The sequence below is a fragment of the Chiloscyllium plagiosum genome, unplaced genomic scaffold (assembly GCF_037043375.1).
Source record: "Chiloscyllium plagiosum isolate Xiang-an unplaced genomic scaffold, Cpla_swu_hap1 HiC_scaffold_1, whole genome shotgun sequence".
Classification (NCBI taxonomy): Eukaryota; Metazoa; Chordata; class Chondrichthyes; order Orectolobiformes; family Hemiscylliidae; genus Chiloscyllium; species Chiloscyllium plagiosum.
The window spans coordinates 22040454-22059560 of record NW_028270139.1 but is presented as its reverse complement, the minus strand read 5'-3'; the positions used below and the strand labels follow the sequence as shown (position 1 = coordinate 22059560).

The following is a 19107-nucleotide window of genomic DNA, read 5'->3' as shown; positions in this document are numbered from 1 at the left end:
AGAGAGACGGGGGAGAGAGAGAGAGACGGGGGAGAGAGAGAGAGACGGGGGAGAGAGAGAGAGAGAGACGGGGGAGAAAGAGAGAGACGGGGGAGAGAGAGAGAGACGGGGGAGAGAGAGAGAGACGGGGCAGAGAGAGAGACGACGGGGGAAGAGAGAGAGAGAGACGGGGACGAAAGAGAGAGAGAGACTGGGGGTCGAGAGAGAGAGAGAGACGGGGGGAGAGAGAGACGGGGGGAGAGAGAGTGAGAGAGACGTGGGGGAAGTGAGAGAGAAACGGGGACAAAGAGAGAGAGACGGGGGGAGAGAGAGAGAGATGGGAGAGAGACGGGGGGAGAGAGAGAGAGAGATGGGGGAAGAGAGAGACGGGGGAAGAGAGAGAGAGAGAGAGAGAGAGAGTCGGTGGAAGAGAGAGGGACGGGCGAGAGAGAGACGGGGGGAGAGAGAGACGGGGGAACGGGGGGAGTGAGAAACGGGGAGAGAGAGAGAGAGAGACGGGGAGAGAGAGAAAGAGAGAGATGCGACGGGGGAAGAGAGAGAGAGAGAGAGAGAGAGAGACAGACAGACAGGAGGAAGAGAGAGAGAGACGGGGGAGAGAGAGAGAGACGGGGGAGAGAGAGAGAGAGACGGGAGAGAGAGAGAGAGAGAGACGGAGACGAGAGAGAGAGAGAGAGAGAGAGAGAGACCGGGGAGAGAGAGACCGGGGAGGAGAGACCGGGGGAGAGAGAGACGGGGAGAGAGAGACCGGGGGAGAGAGAGACCGGGGAGAGAGAGACCGGGGGAGAGAGAGACCGGGGGAGAGAGAGACCGGGGGAGAGAGAGAGACCGGGGAGAGAGAGAGACCGGGGGAGAGAGAGAGACGGGGAGAGAGAGAGACGGGGGAGAGAGAGAGACGGGGAGAGAGAGAGACGGGGGAGAGAGAGAGACGGGGGAGAGAGAGAGACGGGGGAGAGAGAGAGACGGGGGAGAGAGAGAGACGGGGGAGAGAGAGAGACGGGGGAGAGAGAGAGACGGGGGAGAGAGAGAGACGGGGGAGAGAGAGAGACGGGGGAGAGAGAGAGACGGGGGAGAGAGAGAGACGGGGGAGAGAGAGAGACGGGGGAGAGAGAGAGACGGGGGAGAGAGAGAGACGGGGGAGAGAGAGAGACGGGGGAGAGAGAGAGACAGGGGAGAGAGAGAGAGAGACGGGGGAGAGAGAGAGAGAGAGAGAGACGGGGGAGAGAGAGAGAGAGAGAGACGGGCGAGTGAGAGAGAGAGAGACGGGGGAGAGAGAGAGAGAGAGACGGGGGAGAGAGAGAGAGAGACGGGGGAGAGAGAGAGAGAGACGGGGGAGAGAGAGAGAGACGGGGGAGAGAGAGAGAGAGACGGGGAGAGAGAGAGAGAGACGGGGGAGAGAGAGAGAGAGACGGGGGAGAGAGAGAGAGACGGGGGAGAGAGAGAGAGACGGGGGAGAGAGAGAGAGACGGGGGAGAGAGAGAGAGACGGGGGAGAGAAGAGAGAGACGGGGGAGAGAGAGAGAGACGGGGAGAGAGAGAGAGACGGGGGAGAGAGAGAGAGACGGGAGAGAGAGAGAGACGGGGAGAGAGAGAGAGACGGGGAGAGAGAGAGAGACGGGGGAAGAGAGAGAGACGGGGGAGAGAGAGAGAGACGGGGAGAGAGAGAGAGACGGGGGAGAGAGAGAGAGACGGGGGAGAGAGAGAGAGAGACAGGGGAGAGAGAGAGAGAGACGGGGGAGAGAGAGAGAGAGAGAGAGAGAGACGGGGGAGAGAGAGAGAGAGAGAGACGGGGGAGAGAGAGAGAGACGGGGAGAGAGAGAGAGAGAGACGGGGGAGAGAGAGAGAGAGACGGGGAGAGAGAGAGAGAGACGGGGAGAGAGAGAGAGACGGGAGAGAGAGAGAGAGAGACGGGGAGAGAGAGAGAGACGGGAGAGAGAGAGAGACGGGGGAGAGAGAGAGAGACGGGGAGAGAGAGAGAGACGGGGAGAGAGAGAGAGACGGGGGAGAGAGAGAGACGGGGGAGAGAGAGAGACGGGGGAGAGAGAGAGAGACGGGGGAGAGAGAGAGACGGGGAGAGAGAGAGAGACGGGGAGAGGAGAGAGACGGGGAGAGAGAGAGAGACCGGGGGAGAGAGAGAGAGACGGGGGAGAGAGAGAGAGACGGGGGAGAGAGAGAGAGAGACGGGAGAGAGAGAGAAACGGGGAGAGAGAGAGACGGGGGAGAGAGAGAGAGAGACGGGGGAGAGAGAGAGACGGGGGAGAGAGAGAGACGGGGAGAGAGAGAGAGACGGGGAGAGAGAGAGAGACGGGGAGAGAGAGAGAGACCGGGGAGAGAGAGAGAGACCGGGGAGAGAGAGAGAGACCGGGGAGAGAGAGAGAGACCGGGGAGAGAGAGACCGGGGAGAGAGAGAGATCGGGGAGAGAGAGAGACGGGGGAGAGAGAGAGACGGGGGAGAGAGAGAGAGACGGGGGAGAGAGAGAGAGACGGGGGAGAGAGAGAGAGACGGGGGAGAGAGAGAGAGACGGGGGAGAGAGAGAGACGACGGGGGAAGAGAGAGAGAGAGAGAGACGGGGACGAAAGAGAGACGGGGACGAAAGAGAGAGAGAGACGGGGACGAAAGAGAGAGAGAGACGTGGGGGAAGTGAGAGAGAAACGGGGAGAGAGAGAGAGAGACGGGAGGGAGAGAGAGAGAGAGACGGGGGAAGAGAGAGAGAGAGAGAGACGGGGGAGAGAGAGAGAGACGGGGGAGAGAGAGAGAGAGAGACGGGGGAGAGAGAGAGAGAGAGACGGGGGAGAGAGAGAGAGACGGGGGAGAGAGAGAGAGACGGGGGAGAGAGAGAGACAACGGGGGAAGAGAGAGAGACGGGGGAAGAGAGAGAGACGGGGAGAGAGAGAGAGAGACGGGGGAGAGAGAGAGACGGGGGAGAGAGAGAGAGAGACGGGGGGAGAGAGAGAGACGGGGGGAGAGAGAGAGACGGGGGAGAGAGAGAGAGACGGGGAGAGAGAGAGAGACCGGGGAGAGAGAGAGAGACCGGGGAGAGAGAGAGAGACCGGGGAGAGAGAGAGAGACCGGGGAGAGAGAGAGAGACCGGGGAGAGAGAGACCGGGGAGAGAGAGAGATCGGGGAGAGAGAGAGACGGTGGAGAGAGAGAGACGGGGGAGAGAGAGAGACACGGGGGAGAGAGAGAGAGACGGGGGAGAGAGAGAGAGACGGGGAGAGAGAGAGAGACGGGGGAGAGAGAGAGACGACGGGGGAAGAGAGAGAGAGAGAGACGGGGACGAAAGAGAGACGGGGACGAAAGAGAGACGGGGACGAAAGAGAGAGAGAGACGGGGACGAAAGAGAGAGAGAGAGACTGGGGGGGGCGAGAGAGAGAGAGAGAGAGAGACGGGGGGAGAGAGAGAGAGAGAGACGTGGGGGAAGTGAGAGAGAAACGGGGAGAGAGAGAGAGACGGGAGGGAGAGAGAGAGAGAGACGGGGGAGAGAGAGAGAGAGAGACGGGGGAGAGAGAGAGAGAGAGACGGGGGAGAGAGAGAGAGACAACGGGGGAAGAGAGAGAGACGGGGGAAGAGAGAGAGACGGGGAGAGAGAGAGAGAGACGGGGGAGAGAGAGAGACGGGGGAGAGAGAGAGAGAGACGGGGGGAGAGAGAGAGACGGGGGGAGAGAGAGAGACGGGGGAGAGAGAGAGAGACGGGGAGAGAGAGAGAGACCGGGGAGAGAGAGAGAGACCGGGGAGAGAGAGAGAGACCGGGGAGAGAGAGAGAGACCGGGGAGAGAGAGAGAGACCGGGGAGAGAGAGACCGGGGAGAGAGAGAGATCGGGGAGAGAGAGAGACGGGGGAGAGAGAGAGACGGGGGAGAGAGAGAGACACGGGGGAGAGAGAGAGAGACGGGGGAGAGAGAGAGAGACGGGGGAGAGAGAGAGAGACGGGGAGAGAGAGAGAGACGGGGGAGAGAGAGAGACGACGGGGGAAGAGAGAGAGAGAGAGACGGGGACGAAAGAGAGACGGGGACGAAAGAGAGACGGGGACGAAAGAGAGAGAGAGACGGGGACGAAAGAGAGAGAGAGAGACTGGGGGGGGCGAGAGAGAGAGAGAGAGAGACGGGGGGAGAGAGAGAGAGAGAGACGTGGGGGAAGTGAGAGAGAAACGGGGAGAGAGAGAGAGACGGGAGGGAGAGAGAGAGAGAGACGGGGGAGAGAGAGAGAGAGAGACGGGGGAGAGAGAGAGAGAGAGACGGGGGAGAGAGAGAGAGAGAGAGACGGGGGAGAGAGAGAGAGAGAGACGGGGGAGAGAGAGAGAGACGGGGGAGAGAGAGAGAGACGGGGGAGAGAGAGAGACGACGGGGGAAGAGAGAGAGACGGGGGAAGAGAGAGAGACGGGGAGAGAGAGAGAGAGACGGGGGAGAGAGAGAGAGAGACGGGGAGAGAGAGAGACGGTGGAGAGAGAGAGAGAGAGACGGGGGAGAGAGACGGGGGAGAGAGAGAGAGACGGGAGGGAGAGAGAGAGAGACGGGAGAGAGAGAGAGAGAGACGGGGGAGAGAGAGAGAGACGGGGGAGAGAGAGAGAGAGACGGGGGAGAGAGAGAGAGAGACGGGGGAGAGAGAGAGAGAGAGACGGGAGAGAGAGAGAAACGGGGGAGAGAGAGAGACGGGGGAGAGAGAGAGAGAGACGGGGGGAGAGAGAGAGACGGGGGAGAGAGAGAGAGACGGGGAGAGAGAGAGAGACCGGGGAGAGAGAGAGAGACCGGGGAGAGAGAGAGAGACCGGGGAGAGAGAGAGAGACCGGGGAGAGAGAGACCGGGAGAGAGAGAGATCGGGGAGAGAGAGAGACGGGGGAGAGAGAGAGACGGGGGAGAGAGAGAGACGGGGGAGAGAGAGAGACGGGGAGAGAGAGAGAGACGGGGGAGAGAGAGAGAGACGGGGGAGAGAGAGAGAGACGGGGGAGAGAGAGAGAGACGGGGGAGAGAGAGAGAGACGGGGGAGAGAGAGAGACGACGGGGGAAGAGAGAGAGAGAGAGACGGGGACGAAAGAGAGACGGGGACGAAAGAGAGAGAGAGACGGGGACGAAAGAGAGAGAGAGAGACTGGGGGGGCGAGAGAGAGAGAGAGAGAGACGACGGGGGAAGAGAGAGAGAGAGAGACGGGGACGAAAGAGAGACGGGGACGAAAGAGAGAGAGAGACGGGGACGAAAGAGAGAGAGAGAGACTGGGGGGGCGAGAGAGAGAGAGAGAGAGACGGGGGGAGAGAGAGAGAGAGACGGGGGAGAGAGAGAGAGAGAGACGGGGGAGAGAGAGAGAGAGAGACGGGGGAGAGAGAGAGAGAGAGACGGGGGAGAGAGAGAGAGAGAGACGGGGGAGAGAGAGAGAGAGAGACGGGGGAGAGAGAGAGAGAGAGACGGGGGAGAGAGAGAGAGACGGGGGAGAGAGAGAGACGACGGGGGAAGAGAGAGAGACGGGGGAAGAGAGAGAGACGGGGAGAGAGAGAGAGAGACGGGGGAGAGAGAGAGAGAGACGGGGAGAGAGAGAGACGGTGGAGAGAGAGAGAGAGAGACGGGGGAGAGAGAGAGAGAGACGGGGGAGAGAGAGAGAGAGACGGGGAGAGAGAGAGAGACGGGGGAGAGAGAGAGAGAGACGGGGAGAGAGAGAGAGACGGGGGAGAGAGAGAGAGAGAGACGGGAGAGAGAGAGAAACGGGGGAGAGAGAGAGACGGGGGAGAGAGAGAGAGAGACGGGGGGAGAGAGAGAGACGGGGGGAGAGAGAGAGACGGGGGAGAGAGAGAGAGACGGGGAGAGAGAGAGAGACCGGGGAGAGAGAGAGAGACCGGGGAGAGAGAGAGAGACCGGGGAGAGAGAGAGAGACCGGGGAGAGAGAGACCGGGGAGAGAGAGAGATCGGGGAGAGAGAGAGACGGGGGAGAGAGAGAGACGGGGAGAGAGAGAGAGACGGGGGAGAGAGAGAGAGACGGGGGAGAGAGAGAGAGACGGGGAGAGAGAGAGAGACGGGGGAGAGAGAGAGACGACGGGGGAAGAGAGAGAGAGAGAGACGGGGACGAAAGAGAGACGGGGACGAAAGAGAGAGAGAGAGACTGGGGGGGCGAGAGAGAGAGAGAGAGAGACGGGGGGAGAGAGAGAGAGAGAGACGTGGGGGAAGTGAGAGAGAAACGGGGAGAGAGAGAGAGAGACGGGAGGGAGAGAGAGAGAGAGACGGGGGAGAGAGAGAGAGAGAGACGGGGGAGAGAGAGAGAGAGAGACGGGGGAGAGAGAGAGAGAGAGACGGGGGAGAGAGAGAGAGAGAGACGGGGAGAGAGAGAGAGACGGGGGAGAGAGAGAGAGACGGGGGAGAGAGAGAGACGACGGGGGAAGAGAGAGAGACGGGGGAAGAGAGAGAGACGGGGAGAGAGAGAGAGAGACGGGGGAGAGAGAGAGAGAGACGGGGAGAGAGAGAGACGGTGGAGAGAGAGAGAGAGAGAGACGGGGGAGAGAGAGAGAGACGGGGGAGAGAGAGAGAGAGAGACGGGGGAGAGAGAGAGAGACGGGGGAGAGAGAGAGAGAGACGGTGGAGAGAGAGAGAGACGGGGGAGAGAGAGAGAGACGGGGAGAGAGAGAGAGACGGGGAGAGAGAGAGACACGGGGGAGAGAGAGAGACGGGGGAGAGAGAGAGACGGGGGAGAGAGAGAGAGAGACGGGGGAGAGAGAGAGAGACGGGGGGAGAGAGAGAGACGGGGGGAGAGAGAGAAATGGGGGGAGAGAGAGAGAGACGGGGAGAGAGAGAGAGACCGGGGAGAGAGAGAGAGACCGGGGAGAGAGAGAGAGACCGGGGAGAGAGAGAGAGACCGGGGAGAGAGAGAGAGACCGGGGAGAGAGAGAGAGACCGGGGAGAGAGAGAGAGACCGGGGAGAGAGAGAGAGACCGGGGAGAGAGAGACCGGGGAGAGAGAGAGACGGGGGAGAGAGAGAGACGGGGGAGAGAGAGAGAGACGGGGGAGAGAGAGAGAGAGACGGGGAGAGAGAGAGACGACGGGGGAAGAGAGAGAGAGAGAGACGGGGACGAAAGAGAGAGAGAGAGACGGGGACGAAAGAGAGAGAGAGACGTGGGGGAAGTGAGAGAGAAACGGGGAGAGAGAGAGAGAGAGATGGGGGAGAGAGAGAGAGACGGGGGAGAGAGAGAGAGAGACGGGGGAGAGAGAGAGACGACGGGGGAAGAGAGAGAGAGAGAGACGGGGACGAAAGAGAGAGAGAGAGACGGGGACGAAAGAGAGAGAGAGACGTGGGGGAAGTGAGAGAGAAACGGGGAGAGAGAGAGACGGTGGAGAGAGAGAGAGAGAGAGACGGGGGAGAGAGGGAGAGACGGGGGAGAGAGAGAGAGAGACGGGGGAGAGAGAGAGAGAGACGGGGGAGAGAGAGAGAGAGATGGGGGAGAGAGAGAGAGAGACGGGGGAGAGAGAGAGAGAGAGAGACGGGGGAGAGAGAGAGAGAGACGGGGGAGAGAGAGAGAGAGACGGGGGAGAGAGAGAGAGAGACGGGGGAGAGAGAGAGAGAGAGAGACGGGGGAGAGAGAGAGAGAGACGGGGGAGAGAGAGAGAGAGACGGGGGAGAGAGAGAGACGGGGAGAGAGAGAGAGACGGGGAGAGAGAGAGACACGGGGGAGAGAGAGAGAGAGAGACGGGGGATAGAGAGAGAGACGGGGGATAGAGAGAGAGACGGGGGAGAGAGAGAGAGACGGGGGAGAGAGAGAGAGACACGGGGGAGAGAGAGAGAGACGGGGGAGAGAGAGAGAGACCGGGGAGAGAGAGACGGGGGAGAGAGAGAGAGACCGGGGAGAGAGAGACGGGGAGAGAGAGACCGGGGAGAGAGAGACCGGGGAGAGAGAGACCGGGGAGAGAGAGACCGGGGAGAGAGAGACCGGGGAGAGAGAGACCGGGGAGAGAGAGACCGGGGAGAGAGAGACCGGGGAGAGAGAGACCGGGGAGAGAGAGACCGGGGAGAGAGAGACCGGGGAGAGAGAGACCGGGGAGAGAGAGACCGGGGAGAGAGAGACCGGGGAGAGAGAGACCGGGGAGAGAGAGACCGGGGAGAGAGAGACCGGGGAGAGAGAGAGACGGGGGGAGAGGGAGAGAGAGAGAGACGGGGGGAGAGAGAGAGAGACGGGGGGAGAGAGAGAGAGACGGGGGGAGAGAGAGAGAGAGACGGGGGAGAGATAGAGAGGGGGAGAGAACGACGGGGGGGAGAGAACGACGGGGGGGAGAGAACGACGGGGGGAGAGAACGACGGGGGGGAGAGAACGAGGGGGGGGAGAGAACGACGGGGGGGAGAGAACGACGGGGGGGAGAGAACGACGGGGGGGAGAGAACGACGGGGGGGGGAGAGAACGACGGGGGGGGAGAGAACGACGGGGGGGAGAGAACGACGGGGGGGAAGAGAACGACGGGGGGGAAGAGAACGACGGGGGGGAGAGAACGACGGGGGGGAGAGGGGAAGACGGGGGGGGGTAAGACGGGGGGGGTACGGTGGGGGAAGATGGGGGGTGGAAGACGGGGGGTGGGAGACGGGGGGGTGGGAGACGGGGGGGGGTTGGGAGACGGGGGGGGGTGGGAGACGGGGGGGGGTGGGAGACGGGGGGGGGTGGGAGACGGGGGGGGGGGTGGGAGACGGGGGGGGGTGGGAGACGGGGGGGGGTGGGAGACGGGGGGGGTGGGAGACGGGGGGGTGGGAGACGGGGGGGTGGGAGACGGGGGGGTGGGAGACGGGGGGGTGGGAGACGGGGGGGTGGGAGACGGGGGGGGTGGGAGACGGGGGGGTGGGAGACGGGAGGGGGGGGGAGACGGGAGGGGGGGAGACGGGAGGGGGGAGACGGGGGGGGAGACGGGGGGGGGAAGACGGGGGGGAAGACGGGGGGGGGGAAGACGGGGGGGGAAGACGGGGGGGGAAGACGGGGGGGGGGAAGACGGGGGGTGGGAGACGGGGGGGTGGGAGACGGGGGGGGGGTTGGGAGACGGGGGGGGGTGGGAGACGGGGGGGGGGGGGTGGGAGACGGGGGGGGGTGGGAGACGGGGGGGGGTGGGAGACGGGGGGGGGTGGGAGACGGGGGGGGGTGGGAGACGGGGGGGGGTGGGAGACGGGGGGGGTGGGAGACGGGGGGGGGTGGGAGACGGGGGGGGTGGGAGACGGGGGGGTGGGAGACGGGGGGGTGGGAGACGGGGGGGGTGGGAGACGGGGGGGTGGGAGACGGGAGGGGGGGGGGAGACGGGAGGGGGGGAGACGGGAGGGGGGAGACGGGGGGGGAGACGGGGGGGGGAAGACGGGGGGGAAGACGGGGGGGGGGAAGACGGGGGGGGAAGACGGGGGGGGAAGACAGGGGGGGGGGATGAGAATACGGGGGGGGGTGAGAATACGGGGGGGGGGTGAGAATACGGGGGGGGGGTGAGAATACGGGGGGGGGTGAGAATACGGGGGGGGGTGAGAATACGGGGGGGGGGGGGGAGAATACGGGGGGGGGAGACGGGGGGGAAAGAGGGAGACAGAGACAGACAGCGAGACAGAGACAGGTGGGACGGGGGAAGAGACGAGAGAGAGGGAGACAAACAGACACGGAGAAAGAGAGGGGGAGAGAGAGAGAGAGAGGGAGAGAGAGAGACACACAGACCGACAGGGGTGGGGGGGAGAGAGAGAGAGGGAGACGGGGAGAGAGAGACACACACACGGGGGGAGAGAAAGAGTGAGAGGGGAGAGAGAGACAGACAGCGAGAAGAGAGACAGACAGACAGCAAGAGAGAAGAGAGACAGACAGACAGAGAGACAGCAGAAGAGAGAGAGACAGCAGAAGAGAGAGACAAAGACAGAGAGAGAAAGGGAGGGGAAGAGGCCGACAGAGAGAGACAGCAAGAGAGAGAGAGACAGACACACACAGGGGAGAGAGAGAGACACCAAGGGGGGGAAGAGAGAGAGGGGAAAGAGACAGACAGACAGCCAGCGAAAGAGAAGAGAGAGACAGAGAGAGAGAGAGAGAGAGGGAGGGAGACAGACAGAGAGACAGCGAAGAGAGAGAGAGAGAGAGAGACAGCGAGAGGGAGACAGACAGAAGGGGAGAGGGAGACAGAGAGACAGCGGGGGAGAGAGAGACAGAGACAGGGGGAGAGAGAGACAGAGACGGGGGGAGAGAGAGAGACAGAGACAGCGGGAGAGGGGGAGAGAGAGACAGAGACAGCGGGAGAGACAGACAGCGAGACAGAGATAGCGGGAAAGAGAGAGAGCCAGAGACAGCAGAAGAGAGAGACAGAGACAGGGGGAGAGAGAGACAGAGACAGGGGGAGAGAGAGACAGAGACAGCGGGAGAGACAGACAGCGAGACAGAGACAGCGGGAAAGAGAGAGAGTCAGAGACAGCAGAAGAGAGAGACAGAGACAGCGGGAGAGAGAGACAGAGGGAGAGAGAGACAGAGACAGAGGGAGAGAGAGACAGAGACAGAGGGAGAGAGAGACAGAGACAGAGGGAGAGAGAGACAGAGACAGAGGGAGAGAGAGACAGAGACAGAGGGGGAGAGAGAGAGACAGAGGGGGAGAGAGAGAGAGAGACAGAGACAGCGGGAGAGAGAGACAGAGACAGCGGGAGAGAGAGACAGAGACAGCGGGAGAGAGAGACAGAGACAGCGGGAGAGAGAGACAGAGACAGCGGGAGAGAGAGACAGAGACAGCGGGAGAGAGAGACAGAGACAGCGGGAGAGAGAGACAGAGACAGCGGGAGAGAGAGACAGAGACAGCGGGAGAGAGAGACAGAGACAGCGGGAGAGAGAGACAGAGACAGCGGGAGAGAGAGACAGAGACAGCGGGAGAGAGAGACAGAGACAGCGGGAGAGAGAGACAGAGACAGCGGGAGAGAGAGACAGAGACAGCGGGAGAGAGAGACAGAGACAGCGGGAGAGAGACAGAGACAGCGGGAGAGAGAGACAGAGACAGCGGGAGAGAGAGACAGAGACAGCGGGAGAGAGAGACAGAGACAGCGGGAGAGAGAGACAGAGACAGCGGGAGAGAGAGACAGAGACAGCGGGAGAGAGAGACAGAGACAGCGGGAGAGAGAGACAGAGACAGCGGGAGAGAGAGACAGAGACAGCGGGAGAGAGAGACAGAGACAGCGGGTAAACCACGACTCCCGCGCTCTACAGCTTCCTCCCTGCCTGACAGGTACATACTTATCTAGGACACTCAGGAGCTTTTCCTTGAATAAGCTCCACATTTCTAATGTGCCCATACCCTCAGTTTTCTTCCCCATCCTACGCTTCCTAAATCTTGCCTAATCACATCGTAATTGCATTTCCCCCAACTGTAACTTGCACAGTCGTATACACCTATCCCTTTCTATCACTAAAGTAAGCAAAACAGAATTGTGATCACTATCACCAAAGTGCTCACCTACGTCCAAGTCTAACACCTGGCTGGGCTCGTTACACAGTACGAAATCTAATGTGGCTTCAGTTACAAGTTTCTTGGCAAGCTGTGCAGACGAAAGTGGGCAATGCAGGGAGGATAAGCAAACTGACCATGGCATCTTGGTACCAGGAGTCATTCAAGTTGGGGGGGAATAGGAAGGTAGTAGTATAATTAGGGGTATGGATACTGTTCTCAGAGTTGGAAGGTTGTGTTGCCTTCCCGATTGAGGATATCCCTTCAGGGCTGCAGTGGAACCTGAACAGGGAGGAGAGGGATCCAGTAGTCATCCACACTAGCACCCACAACATTGGTAGGACTACAGAAAGGAAGTTTTGCTGAAAGATTTTGAATAGTTAGGAGTGAAACTAAAAAGCGGACCTTCCGAGGTAATCATCTCTGGATTATTGTCTGAGCCATGGTCAAGGGGTTAAACGCACGTCTTAAAGATGGTCTGGGTGCAATGGCTTTCAGGTCAAAGTGGGTACTGCAGATGCTGGAGATGAGAGTCAAGATTAGAGTGGTGCTGGAAAAGCACAGCAGCATCTGAGGGGCAGGAAAATCAATGTTTCCAGCAAAAGCCCTTCATCAGGCATGAGGCTGGGAGCCTGGGGGGTGGAGAGATAAATGGGAGAGGGTGATGGGGTCCAGAGATATGCTTCCCTCCCCACCCCTATCCGCTTTCCGTAAAGACCGTTCCCTCCACGACTACCTGGTCAGGTCCACGCTCCTTAACAGCCCACCCTCCCCTCCCGACACCATCCCCGAGATCATGGAATTGCAAAACCGGCGCAACATCTTCCCCCTCACCTCAATCCAAGGCCCCAAAGGAGCCTTCCACATCCATCCAAGTATCACCTGCACTTCCACAAATGTCATTTATTGTATCCGTTGCTCCCGATGCATTCTCCTTTACACTGGGGAGACCAGACGCCTTCTCACAAGCGCTTCAGGGAACATCTCCGTGCCACCCCCACCAATCACCGTGCTTGGGCGGCACGGTGGCACAGTGGTTAGCACTGCTGCCTCACAGCGCCAGAGACCCGGGTTCAATTCCCGCCTCAGGCGACTGACTGTGTGGAGTTTGCACATTCTCCCCGTGTCTGCGTGGGTTTCCTCTGGGTGCTCCGGTTTCCTCCCACGGTCCAAAAATGTGCAGGTCAGGTGAATTGGCCATGCTAAATTGCCCGTAGTGTTAGGTAAGGGGTAAATGTAGGGGTATGGGTGAGTTGCGCTTTGGTGGGTCGGTGTGGACATGCTGGGCCAAAGGGCCTGTTTCCACACTGTAATGTAATCTAATCAATCAACCCAACCGCCCCGTGGCTGAACATTTCAACTCCCTCTCCCGCGCTGCCAAGGACATGCAGCTCCTCGGCCTCCTCCATTGCCAATCCCTTACCACCCGATGCCTGGAGGAAGAACACCTCATTTGCCGCCTCGGGACCTTCCAACTCCATGGCATCAATGTGGATTTCACCAGTTTCCTCCTTTTCCCTCCCCCCAACTTACCCCAGTTCCAATCTTCTAGCTCAGCACCATCCTATTGACCTGTCCCATCTGTCCATCTTCCTTCCCACCTACCTGCTCCACCCTCCTCTTTGAACAATCACCTTCACCCCACCTCCATTCACCTATTGCACTCTCAGCTACCTTCCCCCAGATCCATCTCCCTCCTCTTTATCTCTCACCCCAGAGGCTCCCAGCCTCACTCCTGATGAAGGGCTTTTCCCCGAAACATCGATTTTCTTGCTGCTTGGATGCTGCCTGACCTGCTGTGATTTTCCAGCACCACTCTAATCTTGACTGCAGTGGCTTTCAGTTTGTGGGACACTGGCAACAGTAAAAGGGAACTGTTCTGATAGAATGAGCATTGCTTGAACCAGTGCTGGGAACAGGGTCCTGGAGAATCAAAAAACTGGGGTGCAAGGAGAGCTTTAAACAAATTTATTGGGGGGGGGGGGGGGGTGGAGGGGATTACTGAGAGGGGAAAATGTAGATTTACAAACTAAGAGAATATGGCAGCATTGTTGGCAGTTATTTGAATAAAAATACCCAAAGTGGAACACAAAGATTCAGTGGAAACAAACATAGAAACAGCAGTAAATAGTGTGAAATGAGAAAATACTGGTTAAAAAGGAAAACTAATGGCTCTTTACTTGACAGTGCACTGCACTGAGAACAAATGATTAGCACAATACAGGTTAATGGTTATGATCATACAGGCATTACTGAGACATGGTTAGAAGGAGATCAAAGCTAAGAACCAAATATTGAAGAGTATGCCACCTTTTGAAAGGACAGGGTGATGGGGTGCATTGATGGTACAGAAAGGAATAAGCACAATAGCAAGAAATGATCTTAAATCGGATGACACAGAATTCATCTAGGTGGAGGTCAGAAATAAAGAGAAGGCGAGGTGACACTGGTAGGAGTAAAGTATTGGCTCCCTAACAGTAACTGTACAGTGGATAGGAAATAAGTCAGGAGTTGATGAAGGTTTTTGATTAGATTAGATTACATTACAGTGTGGAAACAGGCCCTTCGGCCCAACAAGTCCACACCGACCCGCCGAAGCGCAACCCACCCATACCCCTACATTTACCCCTATGGGCAATTTAGCAAGGCCAATTCACCTGACTTGCACATCTTTGGACTGTGGGAGGAAACCGGAGCACCCGGAGGAAACCCACGCAGACACGGGGAGAACGTGCAAACTGCACACAGTCAGTCGCCTGAGGCGGGAATTGAACCCGGATCTCCGGCGCTGTGAGGCAGCAATGCTAACCACTGTGCCACCGTGCCGCCCAAAGGCAGGACATTAATCATGAATGATTTTAATCATCTTGTAGATTGGGACAGTCAGTTTGGCAGAAGAAATGGTCGCTTTCCCAAAACAAACCAACAAAGATTGGAAATTCTGTGCTAACAGGTTGCATTGCTGCCACAATGCACAGAAGGTGGTGACATCAGCAACATATGTGCAGCTGCATCCTGAAGCCTGCCCCTGGCTCCATCTACATCAGTGCTGGTAGTTATTTGGCATTCAGAGTAACCACTCTAGCCTAGAAAACTGCACAGATATCCAGTCTTGACTGAGTACAGATTCGTGTGACCCAAAACAAGCAATTACCTTGGTAGTTTCCACCTTCCAAAGCATCATAATTGTTAGGAAGTGAAGCATTAGTCGATGATGATGTAGAAGAGGAAGAGTCCACACCTAGAAAAAACAATAATCAAAACACGTCACACATTCACAGAAAAAAAGCCCCATGCAGGGCTGGAATTAAAAGGGATGGAGAGAATATTGATACAACATTATCCAACACCGTTGCTTTCACAAAGAAACATTCAGTTTGTTCATCAGAAAAAACAGCCTTTCTCATTCAGTTTATGAATTTTACGCAATATTGAAATAAATCTATGTCCCGAGATGTAAGGTTAACTGCACACTATTTTTCCATGTTATCACAACATTTCGTACTATAAGAAAGTGCAAGGTAACTAATTCGGTCTCAAATATTCTACATTTTCAGAACTACAGAACATTATACAATAGTCGAAGAAAGTAATTCTGAAAATACCAGTGTATACATTACAGCAAACTGGTGGAGTTGTGAGCTGCAAACTGCTAAGTCTGTGTCCTGATGAATTTCCTCCTAAGATCTTAAAAGTAGTTGTTAATGAAGTGGTAGATGCATTGCTGCTAAGTTTCTAAAATTCCCTCTATACGGCAAAGATTCCATCAAACTGGAAAAGCAGCAAATATAATGAATCTATTCAAGAAAGAAGGGAGGCAGAACACGGGAAATTATAGGCTAGTTATCTTAACATCTTTGGGACTGTGCTAGAATTAGTTATTCAAGTAATTATGATTGGGTACTTGGAAAAATTTAAGATCATTGAGGTATCAGCATGGTTTTGTGAAAGGACAACAGTGTTTAACCAACGAACTGGAGTTCCTTAAATAAGTAACTCATTGTCTACATAGAAGGGGGCACATTGACATGTTGTACTTAGATTTCCAAAACACACTTGACATAAAAAGTTACTCCACAAAGTAGGAGCTTGTGGTGTAGGGGGTAACACACTAGTACAGATAGAAGATTGACTAGCTGCAGAAAATAGCATGCATAATTAGGTCTTTCTAGATTGGTAGGATGTGAGGAGTGAAATCCCTAAGGGATGTTTTGGACCCTCAGCAGTTAAAATGAAAGTTAACACAAGATAGGGAAGTATGCTGTGAGGATGACAACCTATTACTATCAGTCCGCATCCCACTTAACTGAATGGTAAAAAATCTGGCAGATGGGTTGATGATGTGGGAAAATGTGAAGTTCTTCACATTGGGAGGAAGAACAGAGCTTTGTTTAAACGGAAAATGACTACACAATTCTAAAGGTGCAGAGGAACACAGGTGTTCTAGTGCAGGAGTCACAAAATCAGTATGCAGATATAGCAAATGATTAACAAGGCTAATGGAATGCTATTTGTTTTTACAAGAGAAATTAAACACAAAACAGGACGACCAAATCTCAGATGCTGTTTGTAGTTTTGGTATCCTTATTTTAGCATGGATGTAAATATATTGGAGGTGGTTCAGATATTTTACTACATATCGGGGCTGAGTGGGCTATTTTTGTCAGGAAGAAAAATTTACAGGCTGAGTTTGTTTTCATAAGATTGAAATGTAAAAGATTCAACAGTCTTGATAAGGTGGATGGAGAAAGGACGTTTCTGCTTTTGGGTGATTCAAAAACTAGAGGACACAATTTTAAAATGAGGCATAGCCTTTTTCAGGGCAGATAAGGAGAATATTCTTTTGAGGGTCAAGACACTTTGGCGCTCTGCTTTCAAGCAGTGGAAACAGGATCACTGAATAATTTTAATGGAGGTAAGCAAGCTCTTGTTACGCAAAGGAATCAAAGGTTATCAGGTAAGATGGGAATGTGGAATTCAAATCACAAACATGTCAACATGTCTTAATGAATGGGAAGAGAGGTTTGAAGGACCTACTGGCCAAGATCAGCTTCTAAATCATATCTAGGTACATACACAAAACTGAAACCATTACATGAAAACCTAACTGTTCATTCTTTGATACTTCCCTTAAACTTCACTGGAAAGCCTTTCGCAGATGATAGGCTTAGACTGCTGCACTAAACTGTAAATGTAGAATTGATGAATTCTTTTAAAACTGCAGAAAATACAAATAATTGTAATGTTTCACAGTAAGAAAGCAACAGAAGATTGGAGCTAAGCTCAGTTAGCTGGACATCTGGTTTGCACCAACAGCGTGGGTTCAATTCCAGCACAGGCTGAGGTTACCATGACAGATTCTCCTTCTCAATATCTACATCTGCCTGATAATGTGATGATCCTCAGGCTAAACCACCACCAGCTGTCTTTCTCAAATTAAAAAGCAGCCCATGGTCTGGTAAGACATTGGCAACTTTACCTTTTACAGTTAGACTTGTCATAGAGTCATAGAGATGTACAACACGGAAACAGACTCTTAGGTCCAACTCATCCATGCCGACCAGACACCCCAAACCAATCTTGTAAAACCTTAATTGCTATAAGTCATTTTTGATTGAGCATAATATTGTCCATATTACAGCTGATAATCTAAATCAATTATTTTCGACACTTAAGATCAGTTACATGAATAACATCAATCAGACTGTCTTCTTTGCAGAAATGTTCTATCATCTTCACTTGGCTAAAGTTAAGAACTGATGCTGCAAGGTGAAACGAGCAGCAGTTCCCTGCATATTTTGCTTTATGGCATTAACCACACATTCCCATCATAGGCATATAACATAGCTGAGCCTCACTTGATAGTCACACAATGTACTTTCAGCAAGGGCTCATGGAAAATGTCGGAAGGAAAAAGCCCAATACATTTCCACATCACGGTACAGAACAGGTGACAAAACAGTAGAGACTGGAGGAGAACATTTCCATCCAAAAATAAATGTAAAAATGGGTACAAGAGCTTAATGGATTTCTTTAGATCGCAGCAACCCTACTCCTGATTGGCTCTGTTTTGCTAAAGTGGAAAAGTTAGGGATCATATCTGTGAACTTCACAGGTCTTGCACAAGATTATATCATAGCTGTTATTTGTTTGCAAACAGATCTTATGGGAATAATATTGCCAGCGCAGAAACTAATTTAAAATACACAGTTATCTGCACAATTATAATGAAAGAACCTTTTTCAACAGGACATAATGAAAATCTTTATACGTATTACTGCATCCTGTCATGCAAGCTCTGTCCAAAGACTGGCACTTGGCCCACTATCTAATGATGCTTCATCCTTCATCATTTCTTGGCAGTTTTTGTCAGTGACGATTTCCCACTGTTTTCCACTCTAAGGAGTCAGGTAAAGCACAAATTTATCTCAGCCAGAAAAAGAACAGAATCTGTGCTGTTGGTACTATTCTGACCCACATTAACTATCCAGCCAACTGAGCTGAGCAGCCCCCTATGTTATTGTGGACAAAGAGTAAACAGTGATTGTGGAATTCACTCTTCACACTATCTTTGACAATGTACTTATCTGCATTATAACGGATCAAAAGGTGCTACTTCCCTACCGATATTATCCTTCTACACTGAAGGGCAATATTGTGCAACAAAAATTTGTTTGCTAATCACTTGGATCCATTGGAACCAGTGAACCATCTGTCTAATTGGGTGAAGTTTCTTCTCAGCGAGTGGGAATTTTAATTCTCTGCAACAAGATCAATTTTAAAATGCTCCAGTTGCTAACGGGAAATATAATGAAGAAAATCTGACAGTCTGACAAACAGATGATACTATATGCGAGTATATTTAGCAAAGTTGTGCTCTGGGAGCAAGATCTCAAGAGAATAGGTCAAAAATAAGCTGTTACAGTTGCAGCTTGATTTTCTGAAGCACACTTGCAGCTAGCAAGGCTGTGTTCCAGAAGTGTAGCCTTACTGAATCCATACTATTAATCCCTTAAAATCAACTAGATAACGTCTGGTACATTTCCCCTCATTTTTACAGAGTGAAAATAAATAAGCCATTCTAATTTGCAATTCCTTCATAAAGCATTAAAGACCAGGTAAAACGCAGGCTCAATCCCAGACTTAAAAATCACACACCACCAGGTAACATCCAACAGGTTTATTTGGAAGCACCAGCATTCGGAGTGCTGCTCCTTCATCAAGTGCCTGTGGAGACCACCTGCTGAAGGAGTTGCGCTCCGAAAGCTAGTGCGTCCAAATAAACCTGTTGGACTATAACCTTGTGTTGTGTGATTTTTAACTTGGTACACCCCAGTCCAACACCAGCGTCTCCAAATCAATCCCAGACTGGTGACGAGATTTATCAATTGCAGCCAAGCTTGTGTGGGAGATCTACAATTGCTCTTAGTACCCTAGGGCTAAGTCAAGGGAAGCAAAAGGGTTTTCTGATTTCAATCATTATGCAACTGTCTCTGTTTAAAATTGCACATTCTCAAATATCAAACGGCTCATTGCAATTCAGCGTCATAACCTTTTTGGGTGAAGTACCATTCAGTAAGAGCATGAGTCACTGCCTCCAGCAGAGGACAGGAGACTTGGGAAGGGAAGAGGATGAAAGACTACTTTAATTTCAGAAAATACAAACAAGCATAAAATCTTGACTGATTTCTTAATATCACTGCCTACTTACACTGTA

At 54.6% G+C, this 19107-nt stretch overlaps 1 protein-coding gene across 5 annotated transcripts in view; it reads right to left on the bottom strand.

Annotated features, from left to right (window-relative positions):
* LOC122553760 (protein transport protein Sec24B-like) overlaps positions 1 to 19107 on the bottom strand; it is a 131644-nt gene that overhangs the window by 50360 nt on the left and 62177 nt on the right. For all 5 annotated transcript variants that reach the window (XM_043698060.2, XM_043698051.2, XM_087980220.1 and 2 more), the window contains one exon: positions 14545 to 14631. In XM_043698060.2, coding sequence (XP_043553995.1) covers positions 14545 to 14631 — 87 coding nt within the window. The remainder of the gene's footprint in view (positions 1 to 14544; positions 14632 to 19107) is intronic.